The 16,106-nt window shown below is 43.0% G+C and overlaps 1 protein-coding gene across 1 annotated transcript in view; it reads left to right on the top strand.

The window, feature by feature from the left end:
• ABCA13 (ATP binding cassette subfamily A member 13) overlaps positions 1-16,106 on the top strand; it is a 929,477-nt gene that overhangs the window by 573,069 nt on the left and 340,302 nt on the right. The window contains exons 38-40 of the mRNA XM_029587089.1: positions 2,176-2,268; positions 6,728-6,800; positions 15,342-15,460. Coding sequence (XP_029442949.1) covers positions 2,176-2,268; positions 6,728-6,800; positions 15,342-15,460 — 285 coding nt within the window. The remainder of the gene's footprint in view (positions 1-2,175; positions 2,269-6,727; positions 6,801-15,341; positions 15,461-16,106) is intronic.

Raw genomic sequence — 16,106 nt, 5'->3', positions numbered from 1 at the left:
GTTAGGTAGGGGAAGGGAGGGAAAGGTGGGGGGGGGGGGGCGGAAGGAAAGTTCCCTCCAAGGCCGCGGGCGGAACTGGGAAAGCCATCAGAGCTCCGCTAGGGCTCGGCGTGCGCAAGGTGCACTAGTATGCACTCCCTTGTGCGCACCAACCCCAGGTTTTATAACATGCGTGCAGCTGCGCTCGCATGTTATAAAACCAGGCGTACATTTGTGCGCACTGGGTTGCGCGCACAAATGTACGCCCACGCGTACCTCTTAAAATCCGGCCCTAAGTGAACAAAAAGAGAGGAGAAAAATTATAGTTTAAACCAACAAGGCAACTATCAGCAGCACAAATGAAACAAAGAATAAAGATAAATATATAGTTTAAACCAGCTAGACAGCTACACCAGCAACACAATTTAAACAAGGTTAATAGAAAAATAATTTAAGTTAACTTGCCTACTACATCACCATTGTGGATTTCCACTTGATTATTTTTAAATGTAACTGACATCAATTTCAGTTACCTGATGTCATTCATTGCCTACTGTGTGTTATGGTACTTGATCTCTGTCTTGATGGTCATTGTTCGTGCTAGGGCCAACCATGTAGCCTGATTTTATATGTGGATTTTATTTAACTCTATGGAAAAGATGTTTTTTTTCTTTGTATTATTTCATTGCTTTATTTAATTTTGTAATCTGTTTTGAATGATTCATATGGTAAAAGCGGAATATAAATGTTTGAACTAAGAATTACATTTAGCATGAGCTCTCTAAATCCAAAAGTGTCTCAGAGAGAATATTAATGTTAACATTCCTGCAAGTCCAGCATGCTAATACCGAAGAGCGAGGGAAGGCCCTGCCTATGGGCCACCTCTAAACACACAGCCCCCTGAAATCCATCCCCCGTCATCACACCATGATCAAGAATCTGCAGTGCCACGGACACCCTGTACACCTCAACATTGCCATCAAGAGATCATGATACCTGAATCCACATCCTCTTTCACTCCCTCAGCACAATCAAGTGATTTGTGCCTCTACCCTCTACGCCGCACCAGACATAAGCTCCAGTGCCACAGTGGGGGGAGGTCATAGTAATATGAGAAGTCAGCCCAGCACCATTTTGATAGTTGACAGCAGTGGAACAGGAGAGACTCATGTTCATTCCTGCCTCAATTTTCTACAGGTCAGTTTTGGAAGAGGAATCTTTTGGGGCATGAAGGTCCATGTGTCCAGTGGAAGGGTCTTTTGCAACATTGAGGCTCCTTGACTTGTGACTGGAGAGCTAGGGATAATGTTCAAGCCATGAAGCTCATGAGTTTGTTCATGGCCTAATCATCACCCCCAAACTCCTATGGAGTTTGGGGGTGATGATTAGGCCATGAATACACTTGAGTGATGTCTGGAGGAATATAGGATGAGGTGGAATATTTCTGAGCACGAAGGCCGACCGGGGAGTAGGGGACGGGTTCATCAGGGCATGGAGACCTCTTGATGCTTTATAGAAGGAGGTGAAGAATGATGATTGGGCCATGGAATCCCTTGATGCGTCCAGGGAATGGAGTGGGTGGCTTAGGGATCAGGTCATAGAAGCTCTTGACTAATGTCTGGGGAGCATGGGGGTCCATTGAAACATGGAAGCCCCTTGATTTGATGCCTGGGGAAAAGGGGGATGGGAGTTAGGTGAGCCCAATAGAGCATGTAGGCCGGGGTGGTCAACTCCGGGTCTCAAGAGTCACAAACAAGCTTGGTTTTCAGGATATCCACAATGAATATGCATACAATAGATTTGCATGTACTGCTCAATTGTATTCAAATATGCATACTCATTGTGTATATCCTGAAAATGTGGACTGTTTGTGACTCTTGAGGGCTTGAGTTGGCCACCCTTCAAGTAGGCCCTTTGACTTATTTCCAGGGAGTGATACGTGATGATCAGGTCATGGAGGCAGTGCATGCAAATCTATCTCATGCATATACATTGTGAATATCCTAAAAACCTGGCTTGTTTGTGGCTCTCAGAGACTGGAATTGGCCACCCCTGTTTTAGAAATTGAAACATAGAGAAACAATATGGTATTTTATGGTACTTTATAATCTCTTAGTATAATTTGTTTTAACTTCAGACTTTACGTTTGAGTGAAGGATTTCGCAAATCTTTTCTATCGTCTATCTTCACTTACAGCACTGAGAGCAATGATTCCGGAAACCTTTCTCGGGTATTGCTGAGGCTTTTTTCCAAGAAGGACAATTCATGTACAGATTTCAGAGAAGATGTGTAAGTGTGAAAACAATATTGAATTGTTATTGTATCATTTGGCAGGAATTCAGGTAGGGCTTGAGTCACCCAAGTATGTGACCTAAACATTTTTCATTACAAGTTATTGATCAAATTTGTCAAATAAAAAGTAATCATACCTTATGATGATAAAATGGTCCAAGTTCCTGGGTTTCTCAGGAAAAGCAAACAAACCCCCTTTATATAGGTATTTAGGCTTATTTATATATTAAAATATTTATTATCCGCCTATAACATAAATGTGCTAGGTTGTCCCGACCTCTATTCAGAATGCTGTCATACATTATGGGGCGGATTTTAAAAAGGTTACGCTCGCCGAGCCTATTTTGCATAGGCCCGGCGACGTATGCAAGCCCTGGGATACGTGTATGTCCCGGGGCTTGAAAAAAAGGGCGGGGAGTGGGCGGGACGGGGTAGTCCAGGGACGGGACTGAGGCCTCTGGCATAGTGACTGTGCCGGGGGATCGCGCGCCGGCACTCAGCCGGTGTGCGCAACCTATGCCTGCCCAGAGGCAGGTGTAAATAAAAAAAATAAAGGTAGAGGGGGATTTAGGTAGGGCTGGGGTGGCAGAGAGAATGGGGAAAGCCATCGGGGCTCCCTTAGGGCTCGGCGCATGCAAGATGCACAAGTGTGCACCCCCTTGTGCGCCGACCCCGGATTTTATAACATGCGCACGCATGTTATAAAATCGGGCGTAGATTTGTGCACGCCGGGTTGCGTGCACAAATCTATGCCCATACCTAATTCTTAAAATCCGGCCCTATCTGTTTCCTTACAGCAATCATAACCCTCATTATCTCTTTTTGGAAATGTAGGGGGTCACACTTCTGATGTCTACTTATGTAATTGAGTGCAGGAAGCCCATTGAGCATGCCCCAGCCATGAAATTCAAACTAGAGGCAAGAAGGCAAAAATACTATTTCACATTTCGGTCACCATACTGCCTCAAATATGCTCAAAAACACTTAATTGCTCCAACTCCTTAGAAATCACTCAGGAAAACGAAAAAGAAATGGAAGATACAGATGTGTTATCCTTCTTGGGAAAGCAAAGTCATTAGAAGAAAATGAATGTAAATGTTACACTGGAATTAGGGAAGGCTCACAATCCATGTATTCAGAAATGCAAAAAATGAAAATAAAATCTCTGCACTTTGCCTTGCCCTCACTGCTTTAGCAGAAGCACCGCACATCAAAGGGGAATAATTCTTTCTCAAACACATCTGAAGCTTCAGGCTGCTCTTTACCCCTACTTGGACTGGATGCCTATAGGTTCACAGCAGATCGGACAAAGCAATCTAGAAATGGAAGGATAAATTAACAAGGAAGGGGAATGTATCTGCCTCACACAGTTAGCCCTCTTGACATCCAGCAGAGCTGCAAAACACAACAACGCAGAAGACATATATTACAAATGGGATAACTGCAACATTCACATACTCCAGTCTTTAGTCAAGTGAATTAGTTTGTTTAAATTATATTTTACTTCAAATACATATTTTGTGTTGTAATTTTGCACATTCCATATGCTGTGCATGACAGAAAAAGATATGAGTGCTAAACTGTAAGAGGGGCCTGGTGGTATAACTTTGTTCTTAGGGAAGTGGGGGCCGAGGGGCCTGCGTCCCCAACTTTTTCCTGCAGGAATAGGAGGAGATTAGAGAAGCCTGTAACACCAGAACTTTGTCCTTGTGGGGGTATTTGACAGGCCTGCTTTTGTGCTTTGGGGGAAGGGAGCGAGGGCTCAGAGAACCTTTGTGTCCTTGGGATAGTGGAAGTTCTCAGGCCCCGAGGCCCTCAAATATAGTTCATGGAAGGTTCTGTGATATAATTCACATTGCAGCATTGGGTGGGCTGTATGGAGCCTCTTAGCTTTTAGTGCTGGGTGGATTGTTCAGCACTAATACCTAATGAGAGAATTTTAATCACACTATTTTTGATCATTTACATGCAAGTTAGCATTACCATTGGGGAACTTGCAAAATGAGATGGGATCTAAAGTTATTTATATAAGGAAGAAGAAGCATCAGGATAAGATAGATTATAACAGCAATTTTCAAAACTACCAAGCACACAGTCCACTTTTTAGGGAAGAATAGATACAAAATCTGAAATGCAATTAGAATTCCATCCCTATCATTTAAAAGTTGCAAAGCCAAAACAATGCTAGTGAAGGACACTCATACACTGAACCAATTGCTCAAGTCTTTATATTGGTTCCTCAATTATAATCATTGGTCCCAAACTTTTGTCTCACACAGTTTTTTAAAATATTTTTCTTTTGCATGATAAAATGTGACTTAACTTGCCCGACGTAGATCGAGTATATTGTTGTTGACCCCTGATGCAGAGTAACTATTTTCATAACCGGCTAAAGAAATCCATGTTGTGCCTTGCTTTCAGAGTGTTGAGCTATAAATGAAGCACAGTCCAACGTTTACATGCGCAGCCAAGACTCAATCAGAGTCATTTCAAATACTGGTCTATCACTGGCTGAATGGCGATCTGTGGTCATATTCTAATCAAATGTGCATCCTGCCAATCTCTCCACCAGTCTCAATGACAGAATACCATTATACTTATGAAGCACATTGGACTGTGCTTCATTTACAGTTGATGTTGATGTTGACCCCTGAGGCAGAGTGATGTTCTCCAAACTTTAATCCATGTCAGGCAAGATAAGTCATATATTTTTATTATTTTTATTATTTATTCCTTTATTTACTTCTACTTATCTTTTTTCCTTATCCCTAACTAAGCTTAACATAAGGACAACAAATGTTTACCGTGATTACTATGTAATTCAAATTGTATACTTGGTTTTTTTCTTCTCTTGACAATGTTATTTAAAGTTGCATAAATGTTCATTGTTTCATGTAATGCCATCAGGCAAGTTTCTTTTTGTTCTATGTAAACCGGTTTGATTTGCATCTAATGTAGGAAGATCGGTATATAAAAACTAAAAATAAATAAATAAATATTATAATGCAAAAGAAAAATATTTTTTTAAATGTGTTTGTGAGACAAAAGTTCTGGACTGATGATTATCACTGAGGAACCAATTGGAGTAATTAGTTCAGTGTACAAATTTTGTTTGCAATTTTATGGCTTGGAAATTTTAACTGTTACAGACTGAATTAATAATTGTATTTTAGCAATTTTCAAACGCCATTTAATCATGTAAATGGTTACTTACATGGATAAAAGGCTTTTTGAACAGTATGCGGGTATAGACATGTGTTTTTGCACAACGTGTGTACTTCCACCTGCAGGGTGAGACTGGGGAGGCAGCCACACACTGTAGCTTGCACTTTTGAAACTATATGCATTTGCTTTTGCTGGGTAAAATACACAGGAAAAGCAGGTGTGAACATTTCTGCGGATTCTTTTTCCTTGGCCAGTTTTCAAAGGAAAAGTATGCATATATTTTTCTTGTGAGAACTGGTGAAAAACCCACAGGTAAACGCACCCACGAAATTTGTACCTGTGTGCAGAGTTCTGAAAATTGCCCTGTGATACTGTGGGGAGTGGGTGCCAGAGGACAGGACAGACCACACTGGACTCTGGCCTTGCTTCACAGAATCCTTTTATTATTTACAAAAGACCTGCTTCCCTCAGTAGGACTTAAACCAGGAACAATAGCAGTCAGACACAGGCAATGTTGGTGCACTGTCTCCTACATCCAACTCCCCGGGCTTTGTTTGTTCCCTCTTATCCCTAGTAAGAGAAATGCCCTGGCCCCAGGATTCCCGCTTAGGTTATGTCTTAAGATGAACTAGGCTAAATGCCTGGTCCTGGTCTTTTAAGGGGTCCTAATATAGACTCCGTTACATGCCCTCATATGGAAGTGGTGTAGGATAATGTAGATGAGAGGATAGGACAAAGCAGCTTCTAAAAAGCAAAAACCATCATGTTAAACAGGCAAAGTAGTACTGACATTTTAAAACGTTTTTGTATGCAAACCTTTAGCTGCTCTTTAAATGTAGCTGAAACCTGTTAAACAAAATATGTATGAGTGTTAAGTGATAGTTTTCTTTTCCGCCAAAGTACATGAAGGATATCCAAGTGTCTGAATTGCTTCCAGTATGAGCAGTGGTGTTGCCCCTACTTACACCAGCACTGATTAGGAGTAAATAAATTTGAGCCTGAGGTACATATGTGGTTGAAGTGGAGGATCTTTAGGAAGTGTCTATAGAGTGTCTTCCTCCTCTGCGAGGTGAATATCTTTTTTCTAGCCATTAGGACATCTTTTTTTTTTACAACAGATGTGCTTCAGCAAAACTTAATTATTTTCGATTTGCTCTTCAGAGGCCAAACTGACTATGGGTGAATAAAGTCAGTAATGTGTTTTCCTTTTCTTGTTATTTCCTGTTGGAATATTCATTATGATTTGTGTTTGTTATTAATAATGTATTTTGTTTACTTTGTTATTTACAAGAAATTATTCATGCTGGCAAACTTATTTGGAAAAAGAATTGCAGGAGTTCTGTGCGTGCTTACCAGGACAACAGGTACGACTGCTGATCTTGTATTATATTCTTTGATGTAGAAGTACCAGTTAAGAGGGAAATGCATTTGTATCAAACATATGTTTTATTTTCTGTCATTTTCAATACGACAACACAGTAAAAACAAAATTTTCATTTCACTTCATTTCTACATTTCACCTCATGCTAAAGCAATTTAGCGCACACTAAAGCAATTTAGCACACACTAAAAGGCCAGAATGAAACAAAATGAAAAAATAGTGAAAGAAAGCCAAAACCAATGTTTTCCTCACGCTCATCCCTACCAGTTAATATTATTTTTATTTTATACACTCAAAGGCTCGCTTTTTTTTTTTTTTTAAGAAATGTTACATATTCTATTTAGTAGGTTAAAAAAAAACATCTTTCACATGGACAATACAAAGTCTTGTATAAGGGTTTTATTCAATATAATTGACTGATTAAAGCTTTTTCCAAGGATCTGAGATAATATATTGACCATGTAAAAGGGTTACATTGAATTGTGAGATATTTTTCCCCTCTTACTTTATGCTATAAGATGATAATTTAAATGGATAAGGCGCATCATGTAATAATGTTCACATAGGATTACATTTCAAACTTTCGTCACCTTATTGAAAATACATTTTCATTCAGAAAAAAGTTTTTTATATATTTTTTTTAATAAGTAAGTTCCAAACAGATACTTTTCTGTTTGTATGTGAAAGATTATTTTGGCCTAAATGTACTCAGTATTTATGATATATAATTGTTTCATAATTTAGCTGACAAATGAATGTATTACCCTTTTGGTCACTTGTCGTAGGACTAAAACTTCTAACAGTAAAGTACAAAATCTGTTAACAGTTAACTACTTACAGTTTAATATTAACTATTTCAAGACTGAGATTGAACTGGAGCAGTGATTTTCAACCTTTTTTTTTTGTTGAGACATCCCTGATAGAAATGTGGATTTGTTTAAACCAAAACTGCAAAAAACATGACGAATAAGGCTAAGTAATTTCATTCGGGGGGACCCCAAACTAATTGGGGGCCCCCCCGAATGAAACAAATCTTATTTGTTTCATTATAAACTAATGATTTGAGCCTAGGATTAGGCCTGAAACTGGGGCCTTGTCTAGGGCATAGGCTGAGGCCCAAAGCAGGGGTTGTGGCCTAGACCCAAGTGTGATGCTGGGGTCTCAGCAGAGGCACCGATTGATACCACAGCCCGAAGCCACGACCCGACCCGGAGGCCAGGTTCTGACGCCGGGGCCTCAGCATGAATCCAGTTCCGATGCCATGAACCACCTAGAGGCTGGGTCCCGATGTTGGGGCCTCAGCCCGGACCCAGGCTCGATACCACAATCTGACCCACAGGCTGGGTCCTGACACAGGGGTCTCAGCCTATGCCCAGGCTCCACGCTGAGACCTGACCTAGAATCTGGGTCCTGATGCCGGGGCCTTGGCCTAGGCCTGGCCCAGACCCAGGCCCGACACTAGGGCCTCAGCCCGGACCCAGGCCTGATGCCAAGACCCGACCCGGAGGCCGGGTCCCGATGCTGGGGCCTTGGCCTAGGCCTGGCCCAGAACCAGGTCCAATGCTATGACCTGACTCAGATACCGGGTCTCAATGCCAGGGCTTAAGCCCGGTCTCAGGCCTGATGCTAGGGCCTCAGCCAGGAGGCTGGGTCCCAATTCCTGGGTCTCAGCCCAGGGTCAGGCCTAGGCCTATTTGCCCAGGTCTCAGAGCCTCTTCTTTGTTCTCTTCTTTCTCCGGCACATGCAAGCCAAATGAAGCTATTCGATGGAGTTAATTGACCTGGCGCATTCATCCCCAGCGTTTGGCGCCATTTTGATGTACGGTAATGTGTACGGCCTTGAGTAGACTGAGGTCGCGGTGACCTACTGCATCCTTGGCCTAATCGGCGGATCTTCATTGGACCAGTTAAGTGTGGGCCGGGGGGATCTTGGCCCCGGGAAGCCTTGTTTCCATTTTTTGGCCATTTTGAGTTTTATTTTTTTTGTTTGATTTGTTTTTTTTCTCATGAATCAAAATGAATCAAACAGTCCACGAACCAAAATAAATGAGAAAAAAACTTTCTGGAAACGAACCGTAAACATAAATGAATATTTTTCTCCTGCAGATTCCTAACACCTGACAGATAATGTTCACCTGTGTAACACACTGACCATCGTGGGGCTAACTGTACATATATACTCTGCATCTATAGGAATCCCCTGCCCCCCACAATGGGTACAGAGCATAGAAACATAGAAACATAGAAATGACGGCAGAAGAAGACCAAACGGCCCATCCAGTCTGCCCAGCAAGCTTCACACATTTTTTCTCTCATACTTATCTGTTTCTTTTAGCTCTTGGTTCTATTTCCCTTCCTCCCCCACCATTAATGTAGAGAGCAGTGATGGAGCTGCATCCAAGTGAAATATCTAGCTTGATTAGTTAGGGGGTAGTAGGGGTAGTAACCGCCACAATTAGCAAGCTACACCCATGCTTATTTGTTTTAACCCAGACTATGTTATACAGCCCTTATTGGTTGTTTTTCTTCTCTCCTGCCGTTGAAGCAGAGAGCTATGCTGGATATGCATCTAAAGTGAAGTATCAGGCACATTTGGTTTGGGGTAGTAACCGCCGTAACAAGCCAGCTACTCCCCGCTTTGTGAGTGTGAATCCTTTTTTCTTCTCCCCTGCCGTTGAAGCTATGCTGGGTATGCGTGAAGTATCAGTTTTTCTTCTCCCCTGCCGTTGGAGCAGAGAGCTATGCTGGATGTGCATCGAAAGTGAAGTATCAGGCACATTTGGTTTGGGGTAGTAACCGCCGTAACAAGCCAGCTACTCCCGGCTTTGTGAGTGCAAATCCTTTTTTCCACATTTCCTCTTGCTGTTGAAGCTTAGAGTGATGTTGGAGTCACAGTAACCATGTGTATGTTTATTGAATAAGGGTATTGTGTCCAGGCAGTAGCCATCATTCTGGCGAGTCACCCACTCTTCATTGGCGGCCTCTTGACTTTATGGATCCACAGTGTTTATCCCACGCCCCTTTGAAGTCCTTCACAGTTCTGGTCTTCACCACTTCCTCCGGAAGGGCATTCCAGGCATCTACCACCCTCTCCGTGAAGAAATACTTCCTGACATTGGTTCTGAACTGTGACATTCCCTGTACAACTCACCATACAAAAAAGATATTCTCATTTTAGTGTCATCTCAATAATAGCGAATAAGTATAATATATAAACCCTGAAAACCCTGTGGAGGTCAAAATCAATAGGTGTCAAAACTAGAAGAAAAAAATTGGTTCACATTAATCAATGTTGAACAAAGAGACCATCACAGGATCGAGCTTTCAACTTCACTTAACAAGTGGTAAAACAATTTTTGAAAACCACCCTTATGTGCTATATTTCATACTTTTAATTATAGTTCTCATAAAACCAAATTTAAAATTTTTTTTGATATGCATTTAAAAGAAGGGAAATGCATAATATTTTTGTAAATTTTGTAGATTTTAATTCAAAACCTTCGGTTCAAAATAGATCGTATTAGAGCTCAAGCAACACATCTTCTGTTCGAGGCATCCCTCTGAAAACTGAAGTTCAAAGTCAAAGAGATGTCCAAATGTCTAATATTATGTGCTCCAAATGCTGAAAAATAACAAGGAGTTCCAAATTATACCAATACCAGTGTTTCAGCAGCCCTGTTACCTAATTTGGGGGATTCTCCACAAAATACTGCAAATCTCAGGTCTTCAGCTTGGACAAACATAGCCTCATGGAGTAAGTTTCATTCTGAGAACAGTCAATAAACAGATGATGCCATATTTAAAATGTCAAATGGTGAGAAAATCAACAGCTGGAAAATATTGTTCCTAAAAAACTCTCAGTTATTGCAGGTGTTATAAAAAGAGTTTACAAAAAAAACCAAAACAGGTCTTATTCATTGTCAGCCTGATTTTAAATGGGCCATGTGCGTAAAAACGGGGGGTTACGTATGTGACCGGGCCTTGCATGCACCGCGCGCATTTTCGGAAGGGCCTGGCCATGTGCGTAAACCCCAAAGTGCCAAAGTGTCGGGCCTTTCCAAAGGGGTGAGCTGGGGGAGTGATCTGGCTGGGGAGGGGCGGGGGGCGGGCCGGGTCAGCGCCTTTAGCCAAAGGAGCAGTAAGGTAAAAAATGTAAAAAAATTCTAATAGTTATGTTGGGGGTGTAGGGGTCAGGGAGGAGAGGAGAGGGGAAAAGGTAGGAAGGTTAGATAGGGATATAGGGATGTTCCCTCCCAGTCTGCTCCTTAATTGGAGCAGACTGGGAGGGAACTGGGGAAGTCCTACTCGCATCTCCAAGGGTTGCTTTGTAAAATTCCTTCCCCCGCATGCACACGCAGCCATCAAATTTTATAACATGCGCGTGCCTGTTATAAAATTGGTGTGTCCATGTGCGTGCCCTGGGAACCGCGTGCGGGTTTTAAAATCTATCCCTATGTATACCAAAAAATGCAATAGTGCTAAATTCATTAATCCATTTTTGTTCTACTTGCATCAATAGCCAATTGCGGTCACCTCTATGATTTGAAGTCATCACCACTTCAATCGAGTAAAAAATCAAAACCGTTAAAATATGTCCATTTAAATACAATGGGCTATAAGTGGAACATTCATCTGTAGTTTATGGAGACAACTCTGATTTCGACCATATATCTTCAGAAAGGATACATAGTTTTACTAAAATAGAGTAAATTGCAAGAACACCACGATATTGATCATGGGGGTTCCCTTATCGTTTTGGGGGAGGGCAGGAAAAACGGCACACAAAAATAACCCCTAAACCCACCCCGACCCTTTAAAACTAACCCCTTAGCTTCCCCCACCCTCCCGACGCCCCAAAAATGTTTTACAGGTACCTGGTGGTCCAGTGGGGGACCCGGGAGCGATCTCCCGCTCCGGGCCGTCAGCTGCCACTAATCAAAATGGCGCCGATGGTCCTTTGCTCTTACCATGTGACAGGGTATCCGTGCCATTGGCCGGACCCTGTCACATGGTAGGAGCACTGGATGGCCAGCGCCATCTTCTGCTCCTACCATGTGACAGGGGCTAACCAATGGCACCGGTAGCCCTGTGACTAACAGGTCGATACAGTAAAGTGTGCTCCGTCGGAGCGCACTGTCAGCCTGCTCTGGACGCGTGTTTTCCCTTACCCCTTATTCAGTAAGGGGAGGAAAACACGCGGCCCACCCGCGGCACCTAATAGCGCCCTCAACATGCAAATGCATGTTGATGGCCCTATTAGGTATGCGCGCGGGATCCAGTAAGTAAAATGTGCAGCCAAGCCGCACATTTTACTCTAAGAAATTTCTTCCGGCGCCAGGAAAGTGCACAGAAAAGCAGTAAAAACTGCTTTTCTGTGCACCCTCGGACTTAATATCATAGCGATATTAAGTCGGAGGTCCCCAAAAGTAAAAAAAAAGTAAAAAAAAAAAAAATTTGAATTCGGCCCGCGGCTGTCGGGCCGAAAACCGGACGCTCAATTTTGCCGGCGTCCAGTTTCCGAGCCCGTGGCTGTCAGCGGGCTCGAGAACCAACGCCGGCAAAATTGAGCGTCGGCTGTCAAACCCGCTGACAGCCGCCGCTCCTGACAAAAAGGAGGCACTAGGGACGCGCTAGTGTCCCTAGCGCCTCCTTTTCCCCGTTTTTCCCGCGTCACCTCATTTAAATACTGAATCGCCCGCACCGGCGAAGGGCTGGTGCGCGCGCCGGGAGAGCGGGCGTTCGTCCGCTCTCCCGCGGTCTTACAGTATCAACCTGATAGTAAGGGCAAAGACTATCGGCGCAATTTTGATTACTGGCAGCCGATGGCCTGAGTGCAGGAGATCACTCCTGGACCCCCACTGGACCACCAGGGGCTTTTGGCAAGTCTTGGGGAACCCTCCTGAGCCCCAGCGGAGGTCCGGGAGCGATCTCCTGCACTCGGACCGTCGGCTGCCAGTAATCAAAATGGCGTCGATAGCCTTTGCCCTTACTATGTCACAGGGGCTACCGGTGCCATTGGTCAGCCTCTGTCACATGGTAGGAGCACAAGATGGCGCTGGCCATCCAGTGCTCCTACCATGTGACAGGGTCCGGCCAATGGCACGGATACCCTGTCACATGGTAAGGGCAAAGGGCCATCGGTGCCATTTTGATTAGTGGCAGCCGACGGCCCGGGAGCGGGAGGACGGCACGGAGCGGGAGATCGCTCCCGGGACCCCCTCTGGACCACCAGGTACCTGTAAAAAGTTTTTTTGGGGGGGTCGGGAGGGTGGGGGAAGCTAAGGGGTTAGTTTTAAAGGGTCGGGGTGGGTTTTTTGTTTATCGGCTCGGGCACAGCCGATAAACAAAACCGCGATCGGGCCCGATGAAAAAAATCCCACATGTGAATCGGAACCAGAATCCAAACCGATTCCGGTTCTGATTCACATCTCTAGTGCACGCTACCGGGCGCACACAAATGTACACCTGATTTTATAACATGCCCGTGCTGCCGCACGCATGTTATAAAATCCAGGGTCAGCGAGCACAAGGGGGTGCACACTTGGGTATCTTGCATGCACCGAGCCCTAGGGGAGGACTGATGGCTTTCCCCGTTCCCTCCAAGGCCGCTTCGAAATTGGAGCGGCCTTGGAGGGAACATTTTTTGGTCCCCCCACCTTTCCCTCCCTTCCCCTATCTAACCCACCCCCCAGCCCTACCTAAATCCCCCCCCCACCTTGTTTCATAGAGTTATGTCTGCCTCTGGCAGGCGTAACTTGCGTGTGCCGGCTCGCTGCCGGTGCGCCAGGCCCCGACACAGGCCGCTGTGTCGGGGCAGTCGGCCATGCCCCCAGACCGCCTCCGGACCGTGGCCCCACCCTCGGGCTGCCCATTTTTCGAAGCTCCGGGACATACGCACGTCCCGGGGCTTGCGCGCACCGCCACGCCTATGCAAAATAGGCTCAGCGCGCACAGGGGTAGGTTTTCGGGGGTTAGGCTCGTATCTCACGTGCGTAACTCTTTGAAAATCTACCCCAAACAAGCTGCTCCAGTTGTTCTATAGACTTAGGGTTCAATAAAAAATCTTGAATTGATAAAAGAGCTCTTTTGTAGGCATATTTTACAGTCCTGACAGGATATGCCCGACTTATAAAGCAACCAGCCCTATTATGCGCTCATGCTCTGAATTCATCAACATCTGAGTATAAACAGCATAATTTAAAAAACTGAATAGGCAAACTTTCCTTGAGCCACCAGGGATGGCAGCTTGAAACATGTAAAAAGCTATTTTTATCAAAAGACTTGCAGTAGATGGTAAGAGCAATCAAGATATTAATATCCAAAAAAGCTCACTCTGCTTCTTTTTTTGGATATTATTATCTATTTTGTGTTCACAGATTGAAACTTATTTCAGGAAGCCATATTTGCCCAAGTTGAAGACCTGAGGTTTGCAGTACTTTATAGAGAATCCCCCAAAGCAGGTAACGGGGTTATGGAAACACTGGATTCGGTATAATTTGGAACTCTATTGTACTTTTGAGCATTTGTAGAACATAACATTTAGACAACTGGACTTCTCCTTGACTTTGGACTTCAGTTTTCAGAGGGATGCCTCGAACAGAAGATAAGTGTTGCTTGAGCTCTAATATGATCTATTTTGAATAAACAAGTTTTTGTTTTAAAATCCACACAATTAATAAAAAAAAGTTTTCCAAAGAATATATTGCACAAGTGTATGATTATAATGTGGATGCACAGTCACTGCTTTATACTTAACAGTGAAAGTTGAACACTATATAACATCTATTTTTTAAGTTTTTTGAGGAAATTTCTGTAGAGCATCCTACTGTTTGTTTGATGTTTCTGTCCAATATGGTGATAATATCCTTCTAAATGAATTAATTTACCTGTGTTCAAACTATGTTGGGCAATCCGGGTAGGTTCAGATAGCTGATGTTGAGACTGGGGGGGGCAATAGAGGTTTCCTATGCTAACCAACCTTTCATTTTGAGTTAATTAATGCAGAGAAACCAGAGCCATCAAAGGGAGCTATGTTAGCATAGCTGTGCTGTTTCTAACATGGCATGATAATACTGTCAGGTTCTGCATCTCATTAGTTTCATACATCGAGCATTTATGCCTGATGTAGCACCAGCATCAAAACTTGTGTAACTATGTCAGTTTTAACCCCAGTTAGTACACAGATCCCTTAGAGCAGTAAAAACAAGTTAATGTGTGAATGTGACTTGTTAACACTCAGCTGATTAAAATAGTTCAGGCATAAACTGAAATATTTGTAGTCCAGTGAGAGCATGGATGTGTATGCAACACCTCTGATATAAAACGTTTCTCTTATAAAATATATACATTTTGTGTAATTTGCATAAAGATAATTGATATGTTGAAGTAAACTCAAATTGCCAGAATATAGGGAATCAAATTTGATCTGTTTATGTAGAATACATTGAGATACAAGTTTGTGCTATCATCCTAGACATGGATATGAATAACTTTATCTTCATTTACACTGCATATTTTATTACAGAAATGCTCTACTTTTAATATCTCTGCTCCTTACTTGATGAACAGTAAAAGTCAGATCCTATATGACCTATCAGGGTTCAGTGAAGAAGAATACTTAATCAGACTTCGAAACAAAGAAAGGTAAGATGTAGCAACTATATAATGTTAGATAATTGTCTTAGAAATTATGCTTGGTTAATTAAACTCATAATTAATTGCTCCTATAAATGACTATGCTGCACTTTGGGTGTGCAGTGAAACTTGGCAAGGGATGAATAAATGTGAGCTTAAATGAGCTGTAAATTGGGGTTACTTAATAGGTTGAGATTTCAAGAACAGAACTTTTCTGGAACTGCTAGAGGTTATCTTGATGTGAAGTGAGTTACAATAAAGTGGTCAATGGACCTTATTCACCCAAGATTCCCTTCCATAGGCAAAGAATGGAGAAAAAGCCTTTTTTTAAAAAAAGGCCTAATATATCTGCAGGAGAAACAGTGACGTGTGATGTGAGATTCAGAGCTCAGAATACATATAACATCCAGGCAGCAGTGTAGAAGAAGAGTTAGGAAGCTGTATAAATCAGAATGCTTGATTCACCCAAATTCAAGGCTTAGGGATCTATTTACTAGTGGGCACCAGGCTTAACATGCACAGTTAAAGGTAAATTTTAAAAGCCCAGCGCATGCAGCAATTAGGGGATGCTCGCACAAGTCGGGCTTGTGCCCTGAGTGGATTTTAAAAGCTTCCCAGATACGCGTGCATCTCTCACAGCGTACACAACTCAAGA

The sequence above is a fragment of the Rhinatrema bivittatum genome, chromosome 2, assembly GCF_901001135.1.
Source record: "Rhinatrema bivittatum chromosome 2, aRhiBiv1.1, whole genome shotgun sequence".
Taxonomy (NCBI): Eukaryota; Metazoa; Chordata; class Amphibia; order Gymnophiona; family Rhinatrematidae; genus Rhinatrema; species Rhinatrema bivittatum.
This window is presented reverse-complemented; position numbering and strand designations above follow the sequence as displayed.